The sequence below is a fragment of the Gopherus flavomarginatus genome, chromosome 5 (genome assembly GCF_025201925.1).
Source record: "Gopherus flavomarginatus isolate rGopFla2 chromosome 5, rGopFla2.mat.asm, whole genome shotgun sequence".
NCBI classification, from domain to species: domain Eukaryota; kingdom Metazoa; phylum Chordata; order Testudines; family Testudinidae; genus Gopherus; species Gopherus flavomarginatus.
The window spans coordinates 38626022-38652854 of NC_066621.1; the positions used below are offsets into that span (position 1 = coordinate 38626022).

General features: G+C 46.0%; 1 protein-coding gene and 1 long non-coding RNA gene across 3 annotated transcripts in view; one reads left to right on the top strand and one right to left on the bottom strand.

The window, feature by feature from the left end:
- Positions 1-720: 720 nt before the first annotated feature.
- LOC127052674 (uncharacterized) lies at positions 721-12455 on the bottom strand. The gene is made up of 3 exons (XR_007774855.1): positions 12329-12455; positions 2577-2647; positions 721-1584 (listed from the first exon to the last, which is right to left on the bottom strand). It is a non-coding gene; the product is annotated as an uncharacterized LOC127052674 (long non-coding RNA).
- Positions 12456-15586: 3131 nt separating this feature from the next.
- CD5 (CD5 molecule) overlaps positions 15587-26833 on the top strand; it is a 32621-nt gene continuing 21374 nt past the window's right edge. For both annotated transcript variants that reach the window (XM_050956273.1, XM_050956274.1), the window contains exon 1: positions 15587-15738. In XM_050956273.1, the coding sequence (XP_050812230.1) occupies positions 15687-15738 (52 nt within the window). In that variant the 5' untranslated portion in view covers positions 15587-15686. The remainder of the gene's footprint in view (positions 15739-26833) is intronic.

Sequence of the window (26833 nt, forward strand, 5' to 3'; positions counted from 1 at the left end):
CAAAGATTTAGAAAGATCCCAGTTTGTCAGGTGCTTAGAGGACAGAGGCTGAGACCTTGTTGGTGACAAAGGAGGCAAACTCTCCCTCCCCAGGCCATGCTCTGACCTTTCTCCTGTACCTGTTAGTACATTTTATTGGATGATGATTTAATAGCCATTGATCCCATACAGACACCAACACAGTCAGGTAACGTTTGCCTTGCTATCTGCATAACAGTCATCTAACTGTAATCCTAACCTTAACCCCAACCCGAACTTTGATCATGGGGCTGATTCTCCTCTCATTCACAGTGATGTAAATCGGGAGTTAAATGCTGAATCAGATGGATATACAAATAATAAAAAATACTAACACCACTCAATATTTAGCTGTGGCAGAATTCCTTTTTTTGTTTATAATTTTGACAGATAACATCGATGCTCATTTCTAAGAATTTTTTCTGACTTATTCATTTAAAATTTTCACACTTGCAGAAAATAATGGGGGATTCAGACAATGGGGGGTCACATAATTATTTATGACAGTAGATGTTTAGATTCAAAAAGCTAAAGGTTTATAATAGGGTTGTCAATTAATCACAGTTAACTCATGATTAATGCAAAACAAATTAACTAGCTTAAAAAATAGTCACAATTAATAGCACTACTAATAATAGAATACCAGTTCATATTTATTATAAATATTTTTGGATGTTTTTCTACATTTTTAAATATATTGATTTCAATTACAACACAGAATACATAGTGTACAGTGCTGAATTTATATTACAACAGTGCCATGCGAATGCCTGTTCTCACTTTTAGGTAACATTGTAAATAAGAAGTGGGCAGCATTATCTCCTGTAAATGTAAACAAACTTGTTTGTCTTAGAAATTGGCTGAACAAGAAGTATGACTGAGTGGACTCGTAGGCTCTGAAGTTTTACATTTTTTGCTTTTGAGTGCAGTTATGTAACAAAAAATAATTCTACATTTATAAGTCACACTTTCACAATGGAGATTGCACTATGGTACTTGTAGGAAGTGAATTGAAAAATACTATTTCTTCTTTTTTTACAGTGCAAATATTTGTCTCTTTCACCAACAGAAGTTGGTCTAATAAAAAATATTACCTCTCCCACCTTGTTTCTCTGTCACCATTTACAAATGAAATATGCCCCAATAAGTTTTCAAGCAGCATTTTCTTTACTTTGCTTATCTGCCCGTTTGTTATTATCAATTAAAATATTTTTTCATTGGTGTGTGTGTGTGCAGTGAAATCAGTGTTTACTGACTTTTACCAATAAATGTCAAATTTTTCCAATCATAAAATCAACACACACATTTGTTAGCACCAACGTCATTACGTCCCCATTTCAGAGAAGCACTGAAAGCATCATCAAACCTAAATCTCAGGCCAGATCCCCAGCTGGGGTAAACCCATATATCTCCATTGACTTTAATAGAGCTGCACTAATTTATACTAGCTGAAGATGTGGTCTCAGACTGCTCTTTGAAGAGGGGATCCAAATTCCGCTGTGACTGGAATCAACTCGCCAGCTCCCTAGTCTACGTAGCTCTTCAAGCCCAGGTCGGATTCAGGTTCTGAAAGAGAGACATCAAGACCAAAATCTATTTTACCGTTGCTCCCAGGCACCAGGAGAAATGTAGTGATCACAACTAATGGGCCTCATTCCTATTTACACTAAGGTTGCTCTTCACTCACTTTAAGGCCTCTTTATGTGGCAAGAGCAGTATAAAGTTGCCTTCGTGTAAATGAGGAGCAGGCTCAACAAAGATATAACAATAATATCACATAATGCATAAGTGCACCATTCACCCGAAGAAATAAAAGGCTACGCTGATCTGCATTTCAAACCCAGTTGAAAGGGACACTGTAACATTCAAACCCATATAAGGTAAAACCTTATCCAAACCCTGGTTAACTGGATTTCAGCTCACCTAACGTTTGTATTAACTCTCCAACTCTGAAATTCATATCCAAAGTGAATTTTGTTCACCTGGGCCCGGATCCACAAAGGTATTCAAGCTCCTAACTTCCAGTGGTTTGTGGAACTCCAAATATTCCAGGTTTCAGAGGTCCCCTCAGACATTTACAGAATGAGTTGTTTAAATATTTCTGGGGCCAGAGCCCCAGCTGGTGTAAACTGACATACCTTTATGGAAATCAATGGAGCTGGTTTGTTACACCATCTGAAAATCTGGCCCATTTCCTTACTAGGATCTTGCATTATTCCAACTACAGACATTTAAAATATTCAGTTCATTATTCACCTTTTAGTCTGTTGGTTTAATTTTTGCTTTTCACTCTGTTTACCATGAAAAGAGGACATCAGTTTTTCATTGATTTCACTGTGCATTTGGCATAGCTAGTATATCACGCTGTTTAGGCTGGTTGAAAACACTGCTGGGGAAAGTTAAGGCAAAAATATCCTGTTTTCAATGAAGTGGTTTGTTTTGGTTCTTTTTGCCTTGTGAGAACATTGCTATTAATACAGGGGTTTGCAAAACACTTATTCTGAACCAAAGCTGAATTTTGGACTTAAACTACTTGAACTGCACAACTGAACACAAACCTTTTCAGTGTTGACTTGAAAACTGTAACAGATCCAGCTTTCAGACGGTCCATAAAAAGGCAATGCCATAGCTGCAGGGTATAAATACAGAAAATATGTGTTTCCAGCATTTCTAGATGATAATTAGGGCAAACCAATAATTCAAGCGTCACTGACGCAGAGTGGAGCACAAGAAAAAAAGCAAGCAATTCTTTTGGTCTGGGCATGCTCCGTGTGACTAGCACTGAAAATTATTAATGACTTTGAAAGGACATTTCGATTTGACCTTTTAGTACAAACATTTGCTCACTCTAGCTTTATCGATTGCTTGTAATATAGAGTGACTGATATACTTACAGCCATCTCTAACACATGCTACTCATATCTCTAATATGCTTATGGGATCTATTAAGTATTTAATTGTATAAACTATTTATGAATGTCCCCTTATTATAAAGTAGGAACAACATTAAAATGTTAGAGTTTTGCTAGCTCCAATAGTTACCAAACGAGTGTTTCACTTGAATTTTCAAGTATCCACCCCAAGTGTATATAACTATTCCAATAACAGAGAAATTGGGAATTACTTAGGATTTTGTGGTTAGTAATGTACTCTGAACTAACCAATAAGGGATCAGAAAGGATAAACATGGTTTGACTATGTAACTAGAAAATGAAACAATTTTCTTCAGGAAAAATCACCATTCAAATTTGTTTCAAATGAAAACATTTTGGGTTTTCCACAGGAATTTACATTTAGACTCAAAACTACTGTTTATGGAAATAGAAAGATTTTTATTTCCATTTCATATTTGAGGATTTGGGGGTATATTTTCCCACTTTCTTTTCCTTTTTTATTTTTCACCCTTTTTTCCACTGGAAAAATTTGAAATAGTAAGAACATGAAAAGTAGCGGGAAACCTACTTTCTTAGTGTTTGCCAATTTTTTCCAGGTGGAAAATAGTAAAAAAGAAAAGGTGTGAAAAATTGACTTTCCCCCATTTTCACACACATTCTTACCCTTTACTCCTTATTACAGGGGTGAAGCTGGGATAAAATAGAGGGTCAAAGGGGGGGAATAACCCTGAAAACCCCACAATTGGAAATAACGCTCCCCAAAAATTTTGTTTCCAAAAACTGAAGCAAAACTACATATTAAGTTGCAGCTAAATTTGAGTCAAATCCACCTTTCAAAATGAATTTTTTTCAGTTTGAATCAACATATCAAAAATGAAAAATTCATTTAATCTTGAAATGGTGATTCAAAATGAATTCTTTCATTTTGATTTTCCCTATCAGAAAATCAAAAAAATCACATCTGAACTGACATCTTCCCGTGGAAGACATTAATTTCAACACAACCATATTTTCTGATGGGGGAAGAGGGATAAACTCAGCTGAAAAATGTTGATCAGGTGTTTATATAGGCATCTAAATGTATGAAACTCACCTTTGTGCAGGGCTGAAGTGAGACATCGATGTATAAGCCTGGTGCTAAAGGGTTAATTATCCCTCACATAGGTGGGTGTAAGTTTTACTCCTTTTGAATCTTTGCAATGCTCATTTCACCTGCAGTCTGAGGCTTGTTTGCTGAAGACACTCATGAATGAGATTGGAGCTAATAAGCACCTCTGAGAATTTCACCATCTATCTGCAGAAAACTGTGAACAGGAAAATAGGCAAAAATCATTGAAGAAGTTGTTACAAATTATTTATCCAGCTCTAATCTGGACCAAGAGGCTCAATGCATAAATAAACAAAGGAATTGTAAACGAGACATAGTTGTGCAGTCCTTACTCAGGCAAAAGACCCACTGGCTTTGATGGGCTGGTACCCAAATCAGTACAAAATTCGGAGGGTAACAGCTCTATCAGAGTAAGATGATCAAATGATCTAAACACAGTAAAGAGACAAGGAGAGTGAGCTTATATCTTTTACTGGTGAAAAGGACATGCTTTTGAGCTTATGCTGAGTTCTTCTTCAGGGCTAGGAAAGGTACTCAGAGTGTCACAGCTAAATACCAGGTGGGACAGATTGTTTAGCACAAGTAGTTAATACCTTGTAAGAGACCATTCAAGGTGACCTCTGCAGTTTCAGGACAAAGCAGGATTAGGAGGTTACAGATTGTTATAATGAGCCATAAATCCAGTATCTTGAGTGTGTCTGTAATTTTTAGTGTCCAGCAAAATTATGAATTTAAGCTTCCAAGTTTGAGATTAGGCTTTCACTAAACCTATTAAAAATTCAGAGAACAGCATTTGTGAATCAATCACCCACGCAGCCTGTTATCAAAATAAGAATAAGGACTCTTATTCTGGACTCAGTCCAACTGAAGTCAATGAGTCCAATGTGTGAGCTCAGTTATACTAGTATAAATCTGGAGTAAGGCTGTTGGCATCAGTGGGCCAGATCCCCAGCTGATGTATGTCATTGTCGCATGTCGCTCTGTTGATTTAAATGGGGCTCTGCCGATTTACACCAGCTGGGGAGTTGACCCAGTCATGCCAATCTGGCTTTACACCAACTAAGCTCAGAATCAGGCCCTCCTGTCCTGCATTGGTGTAAGTGAGAGCAAAGTCCAACTTATTGAGCTTGCTCACATGAGTAAGGGCTGCCAGCCGAGCGTCTCAGAGAGCAGCTAGATACAGTGTGAGTCTGGCAGTCTATTGTATGACTCCAGTTTCACACTGGATTCCATGGTGTTACCCCAGTGTAAAAGTGGTGGACCGCAGGGCAAAATCAGGCCCTGGACGTTCACTCACTTGCACCAGCTTCTCATTGGTGCAAATTACTCTGGCTTTACACCAGTTACTCCCATTTTACACCAAAATAGGCAAGAGGAGAATTAGGGCCATCGTGATTAGGTGTCTGTCCGTTTTGTTGTTGGATCAGGCTCTGAGGAGCACTTGGATACATCAGCATTTCTGGAACTGACCTGCCTTCTTACAAAACCCCTGATAGATTTAGGGCCAGATCCCTGGCTGGTTCAAATTATCATAAATCCATTGGAGTCAGTGGGCCAGATCCTTGGCTGGCATAAATGGGTGCAGGTCCACCGATTTTGGTGGCGTTACCAGGTGTACAACTGAAGTACAGAGGATCAAACCAGCCTGGCTGTATATATATCTACCCCATAACACCTATGGATTTCCACAGAGCTGTGTCAGTTTACATCTGCTGAGGATCTAATTTTTTTTCTTTTTCCAGCAAACACTTTCCCCTTCAGAGTAATTTAACTCTAGAACCGCCAAAGCACTGGATGAGCGCGGGAACAAACCCATTGATTCTGGTGGGTAGACAAACTCACCCCAGAGGATCTATTCCCCGTCTTTCTAAGTTCGGTGACTCTGTCACTCAGCCGGGCTTGAAGAAAGAGCTGAGGGGAAAGGGGAGCAAGCGTGGGTGGGGGGAAATCTGTCCCCAATTCTGCAGGCTTTGCATCGTTAAAAACCTCTTGCAGCTTGGGTTTGTCATGAGCCACTTCCTGCGGCAAAGCAGTTGCTGCTGCAAAGAATCAATCCCCGCACGCCCACCGCCCACAGGCGTGCAAAAACAGCAGCATCCCCGAAGCACACTGCTGCTGCAAACTCCTTTGGGGTCAGTGGCGTTACTAACACCCGTCAGTCATTATGTGAATAGCTTAGGCATGACTGTGCAGTAACAACTCCTCTCTGTTTAATACTCGAAGGGCCCGATCCCAACACGTGTCGATCACCGGCACCTGCCTTTAAAGTCAAGGAAGCCCTGACTCCCTCAGGATCGGGCCCTAACTTCAGTGTTCTATACGGTCCTGATACGAAGGTGGGAGGTTTTCTCTCATTTCGCTTCTAATAGGTCAGGCTGGTGTACAAACCCTTGACTTCAATGTTGATTTACACCAGTCAGGGATCCTCCCCATGAATCCGTTTCCACTGAACACATGAAAAACAAATCAGGATGGAGCTTGGCTTATTCTCAGTGGTGGCAGATGGCAGAACAAGGAGCAATGGTCTCAAGTTGCAGTGGGAGAGGTCTAGGTTGGATATTAGGAAAAACTTTTTCATTAGGAGGGTGGTGAAGCACTGGAATGGGTTTCCTAGGGAGGTGGTGGAATCTCCTTCCTTAGAGGTTTTTAAGGCCCGGCTTGACAAAGCCCTGGCTGGGATGATTTAGTTGGTGTTGGTCATTAATAAAGGATTTATTACTAGAATTGGTTTGATAACTGCTAAGCTGGGTGTGTGCAGGAATAGGTTCATTAGCATCTGGAGCAGAGATTCCCACGATGCAGTGTTTCCCTGCTTTTTCTAGTCCCAGAGTTCAGTGTGGTTCTCTGTTCTCCATTCTGTATGTAAATTGAGATGTCTCCCTGTCCCATCTCTCAGGCAGATGAGGCTAGGGGAGTTGTCTTTGCTCTCCATGCTAATAGAGATGTCTTAATCTTGTCACCCTTGTCAGGAGGGGTCTACGTGTGTTTCCCAATGCTTTTCACTGCTCTCCACAAGGCCTTTTTTATTTTTTTCCTCTGATGGGTTTTGGTTTAAGCAGAGGCTGGGGAGGGGGGTGTCTTTCGTGAGTTAGGCTGGATACTGCACCCTGGTTCAGCAAGAACACAGAGGTGTCTGGTATCACGTTGATGGGGTGCTTGCGCTGAGCGAGTATCCCCATCACCTCCTTCCTCCATGGTACTGGGTCTGATCTTCCGTTCATTGCATCAGTCATTGTATCCAACAAACCAGCAGGGGGCTGGACTAGATGGCCTCCTGAGGTCTCTTCCAACCCTAATCTTCCATGATTCCATGATTCTATGACCCAAATAAAAAAGCATCTCCTCCATGTCCTGTGAGGATCAACTTTTAGCATCAGCTCTTGGAGTTTCCTTCGGCCCTGATTTTCTGGACTAATAGAATTAATCCATTCATATTCCCCAGAGCTAGAACTTTCACCTCCACCCCATTTACTGAGGCTAAAGCCCAGCTTACCAAGGTCATTTCCACAGTGTCAAGGGATCTGGCAACAACTAACAATGTGATGTGCATCCGATTGGACCAGCCCATGTTTTAACTGTGCTCCCTGGTCTCCTTGCAGCCAGACAAAGGTCTTAAGAGTCAAATTTGGAACTGTGGCTGTATAGAAACTGCCAGATCCCAACTTCAAAAGAGCTGAATAAAGGGTCCCAATCCTGCAGCCTTTCCCACTGAAGTCAGTGGGCTTCAGGCTGTGGCACCGAGCCCTGTGTTGTGCTGTCTTGGATTTTTGCTGATTTGATTTGTTGGTAGGATGATTTGTGAGCAGCCATCACCCCAGCAACCCCACTGGATTTCATTAGAGTGGCTGCAGCTGCTGCTATATTTAGACCCAGCCAAGGAAGTGGGAGCGAAAGATTTGTTTGGAGATTTCTGCAGCTGTCATTAACTATTTCATTTATTAGGAAAAGGGGTGTGTGAGAAGGACGAGAATGACACAGCAGGCAGGCTAAGATGCTTCATGCATTGCAGAGATCAAAGGGTTTGAGCCCAATTGTGACGGTTTTCTGTTTCTTCATAAAAGGCAGTTCAGCAACAGATCAGATAGAGATAGCAGCAATGCAGTGAGAACATTAGGGCAGAAAACAGCCTCTGCCTTCCCTCGAAGGAACTAAAGCTGCGTCCCATTGGAACGTGGCACTAATTTTACAGGGATGGATCCCCAAATGGTTTAAATTGGCCACAGCTCCATTGGGATCAATGGGCCAGATCCCCAGCTGGTGTCAATCCAGCATAGCTCCATTGGGATCAATGGGCCAGATCCCCAGTTGATCCAAATTGACTGACATCAATAGAGTGACACTGATTTACACTAGCTCAGTATCTGTCCCACAGAGGCAAATTCTGCTGTCCTTTACATGCAAACCCCACTGAAGCTACTTCCACCAGATCTGAGTTTGGCCCATGGGTGCTGTTTCATTGTTTTACCATTCTTCCACTCTGGTGTGTGTTGTCCCTTAGGAGGGAAGAAAGAAAGATGGATTACAACATCTGTCGTACAGCTATGATGGTGATGGATGGGCATACGTACAAACACAGATAGCTCGATTTCACAAGACCGCAATCACTTTGCTTGAACGTTACATCCCCTTCCTCTCTCCCTTCATCTGTTGCTGGCTATTTAGCATGTACACTCTTAGGGGCAGGGCCTGTGTCTTCATATATAATGATGGCAAACAGACAGGCAGGGAGGTGAAACAATTTCCCAAGGCCACCAGGGGAGTAAGGCGTAGGTCTCAGCCCTATTCTGGAGGGCCACAGATAAGGAGCCAGAGGGGAGTTGGGTCTCCACGGCCCATTACAGTGGCTTCATGGAGCTTCACCCATTGACCCCAAGAATCTGGCCCAGTGTGGGAGACAAGCCTGCACCAGACCCCAAGGGATTGCATTGAAGATAACAGATTGTTTCCATCTCTAGGGCCTGGGCTACACCTAAAAGTTAGGGCAACCTAGCTATGTTGCTCAGGGATTTGAAAAATTCACACCCTGAGCAACATAGTTAAGCCGACCTAAATCCCTGTCTAAACACTGGGAGGTTTCTTCTGCTAGTCTAGCTACTGCCTCTCAAGGGGGCTGGATTTACTACAGCGATGGAAAATCCCCTTCTAAGCAAGTGTCTCTAAGTACAGCAGTGCCACCATAGCACTTGTAGTGTAGACAAACCTTAGTAGGACTCCACAGAGTTAGATGTGTTTTGAGACTTTCTCTTAACTTCAAACAAGGCCCTGAGCTCCAGAGAGCTAGAAACGGAAGCGGGAGAGAGTGGATCATGTTCTTGGTTGCCCTGGTGTAAACCAAGAGTAACCCCATTGATGTCAATGCAGTTAATCTGGATTTACTCTGTGTTCACATGGCAGTGAGAGCAGGATCTGTCCCGTTTCAGCAGACATTGAAATACAGACACTGGGCTGAACGCAGAGCAAGTTTGAGAAAGTCTCAGGTCAGTCTAGAAGGCGTGACAATGGGTGACACACACACCTTCCCCTCGGACTTGGGGTTCAGTTCCTGGCTCTGCCCCAGACTCTCTGTGTGACCCAGGGCAAATCATTAAGTCTCTCTGGGCCTCCATTTCCCATGTGGGGATAACAACGCTTCCTTTGTCTTGTCCAGTTAGAATGTCGGTGCTTCAGGGCAGGGACCGTCTCTTAGTGTGTATGTGTGCGCGCAGCGCCTAGGACAACAGGCCCCGGATTTCTCATGGGTTTTTTTGGCACTACAGGAAATAATAACAATCGCTAATCATGTTATTAGACTCTCTGAGACAAAACTCTGCCCAGGGTAACTCCACTGACTTCAGGGAAGTTACCCCGAGGAATGGATTTGGTCCTATCCCACTTAGATTCATCCCCTCTAACACAATCTTCCCCAGTCCAGGGGCTTGCTGGTGCTGAAGAACTGGGACAGAGGAGTGCCCCAGCCAGGGGAAGCCTCTCCCATGTGGGGGCAAGGCCGAGCAGCCTGCTCCCTGCTTTCAGTTGCACTTTTGTCTGTTTCCTTGGCGTGGAAGTGCTGCGCCCTCACACACAATCTCAATCAGGTCTGAGGGGAGACTGTGGAGTGCAGGGGGTCTGCCTTACACCATCTCACATGTGCATGGCCCCTGGGCTTTTATTCTGGCGGGGATGGACTCGAATGAACGCCAGCGCTGAGTGTGCAATCAGTTACAGAAGCCAGTGGGGGCGGTTGGGGCTGTAGCACCTCTGACCGCATGGCCACTTATTTAGATCCCTAAATACAGGGGTGAAGGGGAACACAGCTCCCTGTCCTCTCCCTAGGCCTCCACTCTCCCCCTCCTCCTTGGGCTGATGGGGCAGGAACTCCCTCTCCCACTCCAGTCTGCTTTAACTTCTTCCTGGACTGGGGGTTACCTGCTAACTGCCAGCCCTAACTGACTTGTCCGAGGGCGGCAGGGGTAGATCTATCTTGTCCCCTCATTCACACTGCAGGAAGCCCCGGGCTCCCAGCCTGGGATCAGACCTCCCGACTGCTCCCTTCTCTCTCCATGCTGCTCATACCCAGTGTGTTTGGCACAGGTTTTTTCACTCAATTCCAGCTCAGATAACACCGGAGGCCCAGGTCGCACATGCCCGTGCAGAAGCAGCAAAGAGTCCTGTGGCACCTTATAGATGAAGTGGGTATTCACCCACGAAAGCTCATGCTCCAATATGTCTGTTAGTCTATAAGGTGCCACAAGGCTCTTTACTGCTTTTACAGATCCAGACTAACATGGCTACCCCTCTGATACTCTATGCCCGTGCAGAACGAGCCATGCACAGACGGGACAGGCGGGCTGGCGGAGGGTCAGAAAGGGATGGGGATTGCTCCCAATATACCCAGGAGGTTTCACGGGAGGGAGGGAGCTCTGCAGCTTCTAAGACTTGGAGAAGGGAGGGGTTCTGCTAAGGTAGATTGGCACAGGTCGTCGTGTCTAGGCTATAGAATTGCCCCGTGCGATGGCCCGGTCTGCAGAGCCCTAGGGAGGGAAGCTCCTGCTTTTTATCTCGTCTGTCCCATGTAGCAATAACAACTGCAGTCAAAGCATGGTCAGGCTGCACTGGTAACCTTCACCCTTCTGCCTTGTGCTTCTATGGCATTGCAATATGGCCTAGCCTAGACTCTCTGCTCTGGCCCAGCTGCCCTCAGCCCAGGCCCAGCCTGGGGGCCAAAGGTGGATTTAAAGTGCACAACTGGTGAACCCTACAAAGGGTTTTAATGGGACTTAGGCGCCTACCCTGCTTTGGGGCTTTTGGCAATCCCACAGGCATCCAGCTGCATCTTTAGGGGCCTAAATTGCTTGGCAAAGCTGGCCTTCCATCCGCTAGCTCCAGCAGCAGCCTGTTCTGCAGTGCTGGGCTGGCAGCTGGTGCTTTCAAACTTGATCTCCGACCAGTGAGCACCCAAGAACCCTGCCCATCTGTAACCAAGCTGCAGCCATCGTCCGAGCTGCACTCTGCTGGTTGTTCATTGAAACTGGAGGCTGAAGGTCTGTGACCAAAGGAAATCGCTTCCTATCCACAGAGCGGTTACACTTTTTAGCTCCCCAGACTAAACTCGGAACATCCATGTCAACCTGAGCAAAGCTACATTCTGCATAGAGCTAGACACAAAGGCAACAGGCTTTTCTCTGTGATCTTCCACTACTTGTGAAATTACCCCTCAGATTTTATATTTCCGTCTTTTGTAGGCTGGCACCAATCTGGCCCTCAGTATGGCCGCTCTAATGTATGTTCAGATGCCCATTGCTGAAGCTGGGAATAGCCCGAGTACAGCTGTACCTCAGCCACACCTTCCATGCTGGAGCGGAGCAACCCAGCTGCAGGACGGATGGGGTGGGGAGACCGGAATTGCCCCGCAGTCATGAAGCAGCGGATGTAGTCAGCAACATCCGGCTTAGGTGCTCTGCAGCCATTCTACTTGGGACTGGGCAGGAGCAGTGCTAGACCGGGACAGCCCCTCGGCGCCGGTGTCCCAGCCCTCTATGCAGATAGCCCCAGAATCGAACCACGAGGGATATCCCCCGTGGCCCTTCTGACGCCGGTGGGGCTGGAGAGCCTGGGTCACACCGCAGGCCAGCACTCCCTACCATTCCTGGGAACAGGATGTTTCTGGGCCTACATAGCTGCCAGGCTGGACAATCTCCTCCCTGTCCCCACCCCGGCAGGTTTTTCCCAGGCTGTGGGGTGGCAGGGCCTGGCTCTGCTTTCTGAGGAGATCCGGGTAGGGGAGAGAAGCAAAAGGAGCAGAGAGGCATAAGCTCAAAATGTTATTTACCTCGCTGGAACCTCTCCAAGGTGCCACTTCACATCTGCTTTGGCCTCAGGAGCCGGAGGCACTGAGCAGGGCTGTGCCTCCTGCAGCTCCATATCAAGCTCTCTCTGTCCTCCTCCTCCAAACCCCAGCTTGTTACCTTGCTGGCTGACAGGCATGTACTGCACACCCAGCCCGTGCAAGCAAACTTCCTCTTGTGTCATGGAAAATCTTTAGCCTGTCAATAGTTGTGACTGCAGGAAATGCCCGAAAGGGATGAAGCATGTGGTGAGAGCAGGGCACCCGGGACACATATTGGAGCACTGCCACCAGGATGTCATGGAGGTGGGGGATTGTGGGTACACCCTTGTGCCCTTCAAGGGGTCAGATCTGCAGCTGGTGTAAATTACTGTCGCTCCATTGAAGCTTGGGGGAGGGGGGTTATGCCCATTTATACCCAATGAGGATCTGGTCCCATATGCTTGATTCTTAATCCCACGTTTACCATTGAAAATCCAGTCCCCTGCACATGAGAAAAGCTGCTGTGCAAGCAGAATCATGCCCTATCTGTGCATACAAGATCAGAATCGGGCCCATTGGGCCCACTCCTTCCCTGTGGTAAGGGCATTGATTTCAGCCCTGCTCAGCATGCCTAGATCTCTGTATCATGGGGGCGAAGGAATTGGAGCCTGCACTGGAAGCAGGATCAGGGCAGAGGGAAGTGGGGCAAGAGCTGTGAAGGCAAAGGAGCTAGGAGAGGAGACAATTAAAACAGACACTGCCTGGGGTCATATCCTGCTCTCTCCAGCCAGGGCGCAATGCCCACGCCAGTTGATGAGGGGTGTCCTCTGAGAACCTGGAACACACCCCAGTGGCCTTAGCACCCAGGAATGGATGGGCAATTCTCCCTGCAGTGGAAGTGCTGGCTGGTGGATGGGAAATGACCTCCTTTATTAACGTACTTGAGCTGAATTCCAGAAAATTAATTAGGGGATGATTGATCGCCCTCCCCCAACTCCACTCTCCTTACAGGCAATAGCAATCTGTGCCCTTCTCAGGGTGCGGGGGCAGAGGGGTGTCTCTGGGGTGATCTGTGCCCTGGGGAGTGTGTGGTAGAATGGATCGGCCCAATGCCCATGTCACAGCGTGAGTCAGAAGAGCTGCCCCTGGGATTGCAGTGTGAATGGGAGACCGAGGTTTGTACCTGCAGGATGCATTCCCCCAATGACCCCATGTGAAATTAACCGGGAGACCCAGTGCAGGTCCATGGCGGGCAGGCCGGGCCAGAGTCAATGGACAGAATCCCACTGGCCCCAACGGCCTTTGATCAAGCCCAAAGCCAGCTGTTAGCAACCTTCTCAGAGAAGCCAAGGGCTGAACAGGCCCTGGAGACTGAGCTTCTGTCTCAGTCCTGGGGGCCTTGGCAGCATGGGTGCCAGCTGGTGTAAATCAGCCATAGCCTCACTGGAGTCAATAGGTCACATCCTCAGCTGGTGTAAATCAGCCATAGGCTCATTGGAGTCAAAGGGCCAGATCCCAGCTGGGGTAAATCAGCCATAGCCTCATTGGTGTCAATGGGCCAGATCCCCAGCTTCGTGTAAAAAAACACCTCTACATTGAATCAATGGGCCAGATCTGCAGTCAGGGTAAATCAGCCATAGCTCCACTGGAGTCCACGGCCAGAGCCTCAGCTGGCATAAATCAACATTGCTTAATTTGTGTCAATGCTGATTTACACCAGCAAGGACCTGGCCCCTGTGTTTAGCCCCAGGCTATAGAAATCATGGACACATGAACCGGATTCCGTGTGAGTCTCGGACGTCTCCAGGAACTGCCCGACTTGCCCCGCTGGGGTTCACTTCTCATTTAACACAGGGCAGGAATTCTGCGTGCCCGTTTCTCAGAAGCTGCCATTTGAAAGCCAGTTCCTGGTGCCAGTCGAGGCGGCGCAGGTAAGCAACGCCTCAGTGACCTTTGGCAGTGCACAGGGGAGGGGACTGGTGCGCAATCATCAAGATGAAGCTAAACTGCCGCCGTGCGTCAGTTGCTGCAGTGGCCCTGTGCAGATAACGGTGCTGGTTTTCATGCATGTGCCTGCAGGGTCCTGTCCCCGCCGAGTGTCTCCGCTGTGCAGATAGCAGCGAGCCGGCACTGAGCAGTGGGGGCGCCGTTCACTCCCCGCTCTGGGACTTTTGCTGCACCGCGCGTTTGGCTGCAAATTTCCTGCCACTGAGCAGAAAACTTTCTCACCTCAAACGGCGACCACAGGCGGAGATAAGAGAGTAAATATAGCAGGGAGAAAAAAACACACCGCCTCAGGGACAAGGGGAGGTTATTATTGAAATGGATAGGGTTATTTCTGTCGGGGCTGGGCGTTACGTAAAAACCACATCAGTATCTCCTCAGCCATGGCTCTTCCACTGACAACAAGGGCCAGATCCTTAACAGGGGCGATGCTGGTATACACTTTTGCAAGATGTGGAGCATAGACTCCAATAGAGCGACACTGATTTACACCAGCTGGCCCCTTTTACTCTGAGAGTGCAAGGCTGATTTATACCAGCTGAGGAGCTGGCTTACTGACTCCCATAGAGTAACACTGATTTACACCCAATGGGGATCTGGCCCTTTGATTCCAATGGAGCTAAAGCTGATTGACGCCAGCTGGGGATCTGGCACTTTTAAATCTTTAGTCTCCCCTGGCACCCATAGTCCCTTCCTCACCCCCATATCTGGGTGTCCCCCCTCTGTATTCCCTGCTCAGTGGAATCCCACCACTGTCCCTCAGTTCTGAGAGGAATTCAATCTCCATGGTGATTCAGTTGGGGGGGCTCGGGGCTCCTACACTGATCACTCCAGTGGGACCCCAGTCCCTGACCTCGGACAGAGTCCCCATCTCCTAGAGTGAGAGGAGGATTCTTCCCCTAGGTTTATTCAGCCCTGGACTGTGTTGTGCCCTGCTCCCCTCCAATGGGAGCCCAGCCTCTTATTGTGGGACCGTTCCCTGATGCTCAGAGGGGCGTGTGTGCTCCTCAGATACACAGTCTACACTCGTGACACACACAGTGCTCCCCCTGCCCTGGGAATTCATGTGCTCGGGCCTTGGGGGTACCGGCTCTGAGGAGGCATGAGCATGAACCTTACTGCGAGACCTCTGAGCCTCTCTTGTGCTCGATAGGCTCTGTTAAGGAAGCTGGCAGGCTGGGCTTCAACTCAGCGCCGTGACGCAGAGAACCACAGAGGGAGGAAAAGCAGCCTCTTCCTCCCGGCCCCCTCCCCTTCCCCGTGCCAGGTAGCAGAGCCGGTTGGGGTGCAAACGCCCGCTTGCTCAGCCTCAAGCTCGCAGATTCAGACGGGGTGGAGGAGGGAGAGACCCGGCCCGATGGGACTCCAGCAACCAGCATTCACCTCGTTGATCTTGGTGGGGATGTGGGGTGAGTACTCAGAACTGGCCTCTGCCATTCAGGGACTCAGCATGGCTGCCCCGATCTACAGAGGGGTCCCAGTGTGTGTGAGCGCCTTTCCCTCTGCAGTCAGGGCATGCGGCAATCACACATCTTCTTGCCGCTGCAGGTGTCCAGCCAGGGGAACCAGGGCAGGATAGATGAGGCCCTACTGAACTGGTGCAGAGATGCAGAGATCTCCTAGGTGGTGTGGTAGATTTCACCCTGTCCTAGCTTTGGTTTTCAGGAATTTAAAACAACGGGATAGAGCTCCAACTGTGTTAAACTGGCATCACTCCATTGGTATCAATGGGCCCAATCCCTAACCGGTATAAATCAGCTTTGCTCCATTGGCAGAGCCCCATAAATGAAATCAGCCTGCTATTTAGCACTGCACCTTTTGAATAAAGCAGGGCTCTAAACCAGGAAGAAATGTGAGGCCGAGCCTCAGCAGGTATAAAAGGACATTGGCTTCAATGGGGTTCCAGTCGATGTGCACTACCTGGGGATCTGGCCCATTGACTGCAATGGAGCTATGCAAAGTTACACCGCCTGAGAATCAGGTGCAAAAAGCAGTTATGCCATGGCTCCATCTTGTGCAACTGCTGGCTCCTCCATCCCTCCTATTTGTCTATTTATCCACCAGTTGCATCTTGTTGTAATCCTAGATCAGAAGCTCTCTGGGGCAGGAACTAGTCTCTCTCTCTGTTTATTTGTTCAGCACTGAATACAACAGGCTTTAGTCACTGACTGGGCCCTGTAGCCCCTTCGGCAATACAAATAAGAAGCATAACAACATGCAGAGTGGTAATTTTGTGAGCCCTGTAAAGAGGGTGCGAGCAAGGACTCGAACTAAGGGAAAGCAGCATCAGTTTCTCTTGAGTCATTTCAAACGGGATGGGCGAGCTCCAGTTGGTCAGGAGATTTTCGCCGAAGTGGCGCTTCACAGGAGAATGCTGATTCGTCAAAACTGAATATTTACGTGGGAAAGGAAACATTCTTTGAGATGGTTGCTCAGGTCCAGGATGGAATGTTTGTCAAAGTGAGAGACAGGGCCCCACCAGGGCGTAGCCAATAGCCTTCCGGTTTGGGCACTTCCCTGCAATGCGATACAACTGATTTCAACTCCTTTATCTGAATGAGGCAGAGCAGGGATTTAAACCAGTGCCTCTCATACACTGGCTGAACACCCTAACCACTGGCTTATTCTGAGGTCTCTCTCCCTGTATATTTTCTGAAAAAATTTGAAAAGACCTCAGCTTTGTCCCAGTGCATCACAGGAGCTTTTTTTGAAATCTCAAACACTGTTGCAGGACAGGAAAACCATTTCCCGCCCAGCTCTGTTGAGCACGTACTGATGCACGTGTCCCAAACACAAGGCGGGCTGGATGGTTGCCCCTCTGTCTCCCTGACTGGTCTCTCTGAGTGCACCTACAGCAGGTTTTGGACCTCTTGCCCTCATCTCAGGGTGGGATCTTGCAATTCTTCCACTCTTAGGTCAGGAGCTAGGAACACTGTGCTGCTTACACAAACCACTTCCCATCCTGCAGGCCCCACTGGGCTTGGGGAACCTATGACCAGGTATAGCGGCCAACAGCCACCTTAAACATAGGATTTTTTATTTAGCAGCTGGAACAAAGCATGAGAGAAAAAGGGATTTGAAATCAACAGCCAGCCTTCGTGCGTGTCTAATTTAGAGCTTACAAGGAGCTATTCAGGAATTCCACCTCAAATTCACACCCTACCTTATTAATCCAGAATAACTCTCACGTGTGGACGAGCCCTTATCTAAGTTCTGCCATCCCACTATGGGTGACCAAAGCAGGTCCTATTTCCTCAAACACCCCACAGGCTCAATCTGGTTCCCTCACGCACCCCTTTTTAAACCTTGCCAAGGTTTTCTGCTCCTCAGAAGGTTTATTCCAGGGTTGGTGGGTTTTGGCCTCTCCTGGCTAAACTAGTCCTGAAGGCTCAAAGGAGATCAAGCAAGAGCAACTGGAGCTAATCGCTCGGCATTGTCCCATAATGACTTTTAAGTGGGAGTGATAGTGACCATCACAAGCCACCTCCTCCTTCCTGCCTGACCCGTGTGAGAAACGCTCAGATCAAAATGTCCATGCAGAAAACACCATCCCAATAACCAGGCTAATATATAATCGCTACAGGGTACGCCATATTCGCCACAGTGCCACTGGGAAACCAGCCCTCCCGTTCCCCAGACAGTCCATGGCTTGGGTCCAGATTGCATGCTTGGTCTAACTGAAGTCGTAAGCACCTTAGGGTGAGGAGTGCATATTCTGGAGGCATTGCGCAGAGCCTGCTGTGCTGTCAGTGCTAAGCAAATGCATTACAAACCTCATTGATAACAACACCTCGGGGACTAATCCTACCCTGGCCCAGGCTGGGGGACCCAGAGGTGACTCGAGAAGAGGTAAATGTCTACTTCTTTTCCATCTCTTCTCTCTCTGGGACAACCTGGCTCTAGGTCTTTATTCAGTCCCTGTTAGGGCGAAATTTGTGCTGGGCTAGCACAGAACCAGTCAGGATGTAGTCCATCAACTTCAATGGGCATTTGGCCTGAATAGTAATTTAAGACCTGTAATAAGCCCCCCTCCCCATCCCCGAACACCAGCCAATGAAGAAACAGAGGAGGGACTCTGGAAGAGCAAGGGAAGCAGGGAGACACAGGACTTGGTAAATTAGACTGCTGTACTGAACCAGCTTCTCAGTCCAGCCAGTCTGCAGCTGAGACTCGATGCCTGGGAGGAAGGCAAACTGCTTTCCCCTACAGAACGCATCTGTCTGCCAATCACCATGGCATCTAGGCATGAAATACAAGATCTAAAGGCCTCAGCCTGGCTCAAGAAGGGCTGTGCCAGAAACAGGGGCCAAACCCACCCAGACAAAGGCATGCATTAGTAGGAGCATTGCCAGCAGGCCAAGAAAAGTCATTATTCTCCTCTATTCGGCACCGGTGAGGCCACATATGGAGTACTGTGTCCAGCTTTGGGCCCCCCACTGCAGAAATGATGGGGACAAATTGGAGAGAGTCCAGCGGAGGGCAATGAAAACGATAATGGAGCTGGAGCACATGTCTTATGAGGAGAGGCTGAGGGAACTGGGCTTATTTAGTCTGCAGAACAGAAGAGTGAGAGAGGGATTTGATAGCAGCCTTCAACTACCTGAAGGGGGTTTTTAAAGAGGATGGAGCTAGGCTGTTCTCAGTGGCGGCAGATGACAGAACAAAGAGCAATGGTCTCAAGTTGCAGTGTGGGAGATCTAGGTTGGATATTAGGAAAAACTTTCTCACTAGGAGGGTGGTGAAGCACTGGAATTGGTTACCTAGGGAGGTGGTGGAATCTCCATCCTTAGAGGTTTTTAAGGCCCAGCTTGACAAAGCCCTGGCTGGGATGGTTTAGTTGGGGTTGGTCCTGCTTCGAGCAGGGGGTTGGACTAGATGACCTCCTGAGGTCCCTTCCAACCCTGATATTCTATGATTCTATGATGAAGGAGGGATGTTAGAATCATAGAACTGTAGAGCTGGAAGGGACATTGAGACATCATTGACTCTAGGTTCCTGTACTGTATCAGAGGGGTAGCTGTGTTAGTCTGGATCTGTGAAAAGCGACAGAGAGTCCTGTGGCACCTTATAGACTAACAGAAGTTTTGGAGCATAAGCTTTTGTGGGTGAATACTCACTTTATCAGATGACATGCATCTGACAAAGTGGGTATTCACCCACGAAAACTTATGCTCCAAAATTTCTGTTAGTCTATAAGGTGTCACAGGACTCTTTGTTGCTTCTGTACTGTGGCAGGACCAAGTAAGCCTAGGGCTCAGTCCATTTTACCCCTTGCCCCCATTTATCTGATACACCTTAGGCCCCTCCCCCTCAAATTTGTCTCCCACTGGTGCTCAACTACCCTGGAGGCAGCAATCTCTTCGCATGGGACCATACGTTGCCTGCTTTACTCTCCCTAGAGGTGCCCAAAGGGGTCAGTGGGGCTCTGCGTGTGCCAGTGATGCAAGCCAATTTGGGTTCCAAAGCTTGTCGAGTAGCTAAGCCAGCCTTGCAAAAAAACATCAGGCACATTTGCCAACCCAAACACAAAATCTGCTCACGGCCCTGAGCGATGAGAAAGAGAAATCTAACTCTGTCGGACTCACTCCTCAGAAAAATAAAATAAAACCCACAATTGTTGGCACCGGGAGAGTTGAAATCTGTGAGGCTGCATTAATAAAACACAGTCCTGGCCATTGGAGGCCACTTTGTCCTCTCCACCAGTTGTCTGTTCACGCTCCTGCTGTGTGTCATGGATCAGGGCACCGCTGTGCTAGGCATTGTACAGATGTTGCATGACAAACAAATAGCCCCTGCCTAAAGGCCTGGACTACAGACAGCTTCTGTACTGGTCTATCTATTTCATTTAGAGGTGTGATTTTTACCAGCACAACCCCCAGTGTGGACACAGCTATACCAAGCAACAACGAGTCCTGTGGCACCTTATAGACTAACAGATGTATTGGAGCATGAGCTTTCATGGGTGAATACCCACTTCGTCAGCTCATGCTCCAATATGTCTGTTAGTCTATAAGGTGCCACAGGATTCTTTGCTGCTTTTACAGATCCAGACTAACACGGCTACCCCTCTGATACTTGACAGCTATACCAATATCAAGTTATCTTAGCAGTTTGTACTTTATTCCCCTTCTCATAAGGGAATAAGCTATGCCGGTAAAAGCACAGTTATGCCGATATAACTATGTCCACACTAGAGGAATTGTGTCCCTTTTAACTACATTGGTATTGTTAAAGTGATACAATTTTCTAGTGTAGACAAGGTTAAATATTGTCTAAATCCTAGACTGTGAGCATTCTGGGGCAACGGCTGCTTTTGTATTGTTTCTACTGAGCCTAGAACAATGGGGTCTTGATCCCTGACTGGGATCTGGAAGTGCTATAGCAGCCACACACAATAATAAAACAAAATTAGATGCCTTAAAACTACATTCTACCTCAACCACAAGATATGGGCTTGATGCAGGAATCACTGGGTGAATCCCATGGTCTCTGTTATATTGGATGATTATAATGGCAAAATTCATGATAATGATGAAATAAATAAAGAGAATCAAATAATAATAAATAGTGCTGCAATTAAAAATACCTGGGTTCTAGTCCCAGTTCTACCACTGGTCTGCTGAGTGACACAGGGCACGTCACTGCTCTATGCCTCAGTTTCCCCACCTGTAAAATGGGGATAATGATACTGACCTCCTTTGTGAAGCACTTTGAGCTCTACAGATAAAAAAGCACTAGATAGGAGCTAGAGATTGCTATTATCATGTAGCACTTACAGAGCATTCTGCGTTTCCAAAGGACTGCGCAAACTAGTTCATCTTTTTTGCCTTCTCTGGACTTTTTCCACCTCATTTTTGCCTTTCTTACAATGAGGCAGCCAAAGCTGGACACTATTCCCAGATGACTGCAATACTGTCTATGAAATATGTTCAGTCTTCTTTGCTCTGCCTCCTATTCTTAAACGTTGTATCCATGGGTTTTCTTGACATTAACAAAGTATCAAGTGAGGGATCATAAAGTCAAACCAGTGTGATGTTGGCATCAGATAGCAGAAAGTGCGGGTGGAGGGGGAACCTCACTGACTTAGAGCTTCCCAGAGAGGAATTTAACTTGTTGGACAAAATTTGCAAAGTGATTTTTGGATGCCGTGATTTTTGGCTGACCAACTTGAGACACCAGAAAAGGGATCTGATTGCAAGAGGATGGGTGTTCAGCCCTTTCCAAAAATCAGTTCCTTTAAGATATCTCAAATTGGCCACTCAAAATCATTAGTCGTTCCTGAAAATCTTGGCCATCAAGTTAAAAACAGTAAATCATTTCAGAGCTGCCCTTCATTGAAATAGTCCCATTCACAGAGCTCTTCAGGTTAAAATTCCTAAAGTTAGACATTTTAAAATCAGCAGGTCCAGATAACTTGCATCCAGGAGTTTAAAAGAGCTGGCTGAGGAGTTTGCTGGATGATTAATGCTTGTTTTTCAGTATGTCTTAGAATACAGGGACGGTTCGAGAAGACTAGAAGAAAGCTAATGTTGTGTCAACGTTTTAAAAGATAAGCGGGAACCACGTAATTATAGGCCTGTCAGTATGACATCGATCCCAAGTAAGATAATGGAGGGGCTGATACAGGACTCAGTTAATAAAGAATTAAAAGGAGGTGATATAATTAATACCAATCAACATGGGTTTATGGAAAATGGATCTTGTCAAACTAGCTGGATATCTTTTTTTTTTTTTGATGAGATTACAAGTTTGGTTGATAAAGGTAATTGGGTTGATATAATATACTTAGACTTCTGTAAGGCATTTGACTTGGCTCTAGGCACCAACATTCCAAGCATGTGCTTGGGGCGGCACTTTTCAAGGGGCCGTACTCTGGCTTTTTCGTTTGTTTGTTTGGCAGCGGCACTCCAGCCCCTGTTTTTAATTTATTTTTTATTTTATTTTATTATTTTTTTTGCTTGGGGCTGCAAAAAACCTGGAGCTGGCCCTGCTTGGTATCGCATGACATTTTGATTAAAAATCTAGAAAGAGGTCAAATTAACATGGCACGCATTAAATGGATTAAAAGCTGGCAAATGAGAGGTCTCAAAATACATGCGTCTGACGAAGTGGGTATTCACCCACGAAAGCCCATGCTCCAATACATCTGTTAGTCTGTAAGGTGCCACAGGACTCTTTGTTGCTTTTTACAGGTCTCAAAATGTAACTGTAAACAGGGAATCGTCATCCAATGGATGTGTTTCTAGTGGGGTCCCACAGGATCAGTTATTGGCCCTATGCTACCAACATTTTTATGAATGACCTGGAAGAAAATGTAGAATCATCACTGATAACATTTGCAGATGACATAAAAATCCAGGAGTGGTAAATAATGATGCAGAGCAATCTGGATCACTTGGTAAACTGGGGGCAAGCAGACAATATGTGTTTTAATATGGCTAAATGTAAATGTATACACCTGGGAACAAAGGTAGAAGGCCATCCTTACAGAATGGGGGACTCTATCCTGGGAAGCAGTGATTCTGAAACACATTTGGGGGTTATGGTGGATAATCAGCTGAACAGGAGCTCCCATGCGATGCTGTGGCCAGAAGGGTAATGCTATCCTGAGATGCTTAGCTGGAAATCTCAAATAGGAGTAGAGAGATTATTTTTACCCCTGTATTTGGCACTGGCATGATCGCTGCTGGAATCCTGTGTCCAGTTCTGGTGTCCATCATTCAAGAAAGATGTTCATAAATCGGAGAGGGTTCAGAGAGGAGCCTCAAGAATGATTAAAGAATTAAAACCCAGGCCTTATAGTGATAGACTCAAAGAGCTCAATCTATTTCACTTAAAAAGAGAAGGTTAAAGGGTGAGTTGATTACAGTCCCTACATGAAGGACAAATATTTAATAATGGGTATTATGTTGTCTGGGGTAGCTCATGATTATGACTGCCCAGTTTGGGGTAGACTGCCAAAAACGGGGCAGACACCCCACACTGGTGATACGTTCTATCATTAGATTTCACCAACCCAGTACCAGAGTACTACAATAGTCTTATAATGGATTCACAGACAAACCTCTTAGACTCTCCAGTCTGTCTTGCCACCCAGGCAAGCTGGAATATGTGGCAAATGGTCCCTTACACCAAAATATAAATAAACAAATAAATAAATAAATAAATTACAAAATATTCATGTTACCTCTGGTCCCAAGAGACCAATCACTCACCCAGATCAATTTGTGTCCTAGATCTCACATCAAAGAGAGTGCTCGTGGCCAATTCTATAGTAAACTAACTAAAGGTTTATTAGCTAAGAAAAAGGAATGACAGTTACTGAGAAGTTAAAGCAGATGAAAATATCAGTTGTCTATTACTACGGAGATGTAGTAGTCTGTCAGTTTCCCAAAAGTTTCTCAGGGCTACCCAGAATAACTCTGGGGATCTCCATCTTCTTGTTCAGTTATTCTGCCCTGTTAGAATCTAAACAGTCCAGAGATGAAGAATTTTTCCTTGTGTCCATACTTATAGCTTCTCACAGAAACCAAGCTGACACTTGGGCTCTTTCTTTGATGCCAGAGAGTGAGGAGCACACTTAAGAGTCTTTGATCTCCAATCATCACACTCAGTGAGCACTTGCTTTGAAATTAGCACTTTCCTGTTAAAGTTCTTCATTTGCATTCCACACGGTTTCTTTCTCATTTGAAGTGTTATTCATAAGATTGTCAATTAATCATAGTTAATTCACACGATTACCTCAAAAAAAATTAATCATGTTTAATCACAGTTTTAATCGCACTGTTAAACAATAGAATACCAATTGAAATGTATTAAATATTTTGGATGTTTTTCTACATTTTCATATAGATTGTATTCTGTGTTGTAACTGAAATCAAAAAGTGTGCAAAAACAAAACAATGTAAAACTTCAGAGCTTACAAGTCCACTCACTTCTTCTTGTTCAGCCAATCGCTAAGATAAACAAGTTTGTTTACATTTACAGGAGATAATGCTGCCCTCTTCTTAGAATCATAGAAGATTTGGGTTGGAAGAGACCTCAGGAGGTCATCTAGTCCAACCCCCTGCTCAAAGCAGGACCAACCTCAACTAAATCATCCCAGCCAGGGCTTTGTCAAGCCAGGCCTTAAAAACCTCTAAAGATGGAGATTTCACCACCTCCCTAGGTAACCCATTCCAGTACTTCACCACCATTCTAGTGAAATAGTTTTTTCTAATATCCAACCTAGACATCCCCCACTGCAACTTGAGACCATTGCTCCTTGTTCTGTCATCTGCCGCCACTGAGAACAGCCTAGCTCCATCCTCTTTAAAAAACCCCTTCAGGTAGTTGAAGGCTGCTGTCAAATCCCTCCCTCACTCTTCTCTTCTGCAGACTAAATAGGTCCAGTTTCCTCAGCCTCTCCTCGTAAGACATGTACTCCAGGTCCCTAATCATTTTCATTGCCCTCCACTGGACTCTCTCCAATTTATCCACATCCCTTCTGTAGGGGAGGGACTGAAACTGGACACAATACTCTAGGTGTGGCCCCACCAGTGCCAAACAGAGGGGAATAATCACTTCCCTTGATCTGCTGGCAACACTCCTACTTTTGTAGCTGGCATTGCAAGGTCGTTACATGCCAGCTATGCTAAACATTCGTTTGCGCCTTTGTGCTTCAGCCACCATTCCAGAGGACATGCTTCCATGCTGATGACGCTCGTTAAAAAAATAATGTGTTAATTAAATTTGTGACTGAACTCCTTGGGGGAAAATTGTATGTCCCCTGCTCTACTTTACCCGCATTCTGCCATATATTATAGCAGTCTCAGATGATGACCCAGCACATGTGGTTCATTTTAAGAACACTTTCACTGCAGATTTGACAAAACACAGTGAAGGTACCAATGTGAGATTTCTAAAGATACCTACAGCACTCAACCCAAGATTTAAGTATCTCAAGTGCCTTCCAAAATCTGATCAGGACAGGGTGTGGAGCATGCTTTCAGAAGTCTTAAAAGAGCAACACTCCGATGCAGAAACTATAGAACCTGAACCACCAAACAGAAAATAAACCTTCTGCTGGTGGCATCTGACTCAGATAATGAAAATGAACATGCATCAGCCCACACTGCTTTGGATTCTTATTGAGTAGAACCAGGACCGGTGCTAGGGTTTCTCGTGCCCTAGGCGCACGGTCATTTCACCGCCCCCGGCGCTGGTCCCGTGGCTCCGGTGGACCTGCCGCAGTCATTCCTGCGGAGGGTCCTTTGGTCCGTGGTTCTGGTGGAGCTGCCGCAGGTATGACTGCAGCAGCTCCACCGGAGCCGCCTGCCGTCCCCCCGGCAAAATGCCGCCCCCTCGAATAATCCTGGCACCCTAGGCGATTGCCTAGGCTGCCTAAATGATAGTGCCGGCCCTGAGTAGAACCCCTCATCATCATGGGGCCTAGAATGGTGGTTGAAGCATGAAGGGACATATGAATCTTCAGCGTATCTGGCATGTAAATATGTTGCGACGCTGGCTATGACAGTGCCATGAGAATGCCTGTTCTCACTCTCAGGTGATATTGTAAAGAAGAAGTGGGCAGCATTATCTCCTGCATATGTAAACAAACTTGTTTGTCTGAGCGATTGGCTGAACAAGTAGGACTGAGTGGATTTGCAGACTCTCAAATTTTACATTATTTTATTTTTGAATGCAGTTTATTTTGCACATATTTCTATATTTGCAATTTCAACTTTCATGATAAAGAGATTGCACTACAGTACTTGAATTAAGTGAATTGCAAAATACTATGTCTTGTTTTTTTACAGTGCAAGTATTTGTAATCAAAAACAGATATTAAGCGAGCACTGTGTTGGGTCTAAACTTTTGGTGAACTTTGGGGAGCCAAAACACACCCAGACTGACTGTCTCTGCATAATCCTTCCTGAACCCTTTTGAACAAAGCACTGACCTGCAAACTACTCATGACACCCCCTTTCCCTAGTAGCCATTAGCCTTTATCTCTATGCATTTACTTGTTAACTTGCTTTTCCTGTAAAATCTTGATTAATTATGCATGAGCATTATCTTTTGTTAATCACTTTGTTTACTTCTGTGTATAAATATTGATGCTCACCCCTAATAAAGGGGCCACACTTAATCTAAAGCTTTTTAGAGCTAAGGATAGTGTGAGCCCGTTGATCAACGCAAAAAAAAAAAAAAAAAAAAAAAAATTGTTAGGTAATAAAGCAAGTCCTCACTCACCTCTCCAGCACCCGAGTTCGTGCGGAGTTGGTATGGGGCACACAATTCTGTCAGAGACCAGACACCAATGCGTTGATCAACGGGCTCACACTATCCTTAGCTCTAAAAAGCTTTAGATTAAGTGTGGCCCCTTTATTAGGGGTGAGCATCAATATTTATACACAGAAGTAAACAAAGTGATTAACAAAAGATAATGCTCATGCATAATTAATCAAGATTTTACAGGAAAAGCAAGTTAACAAGTAAATGCATAGAGATAAAGGCTAATGG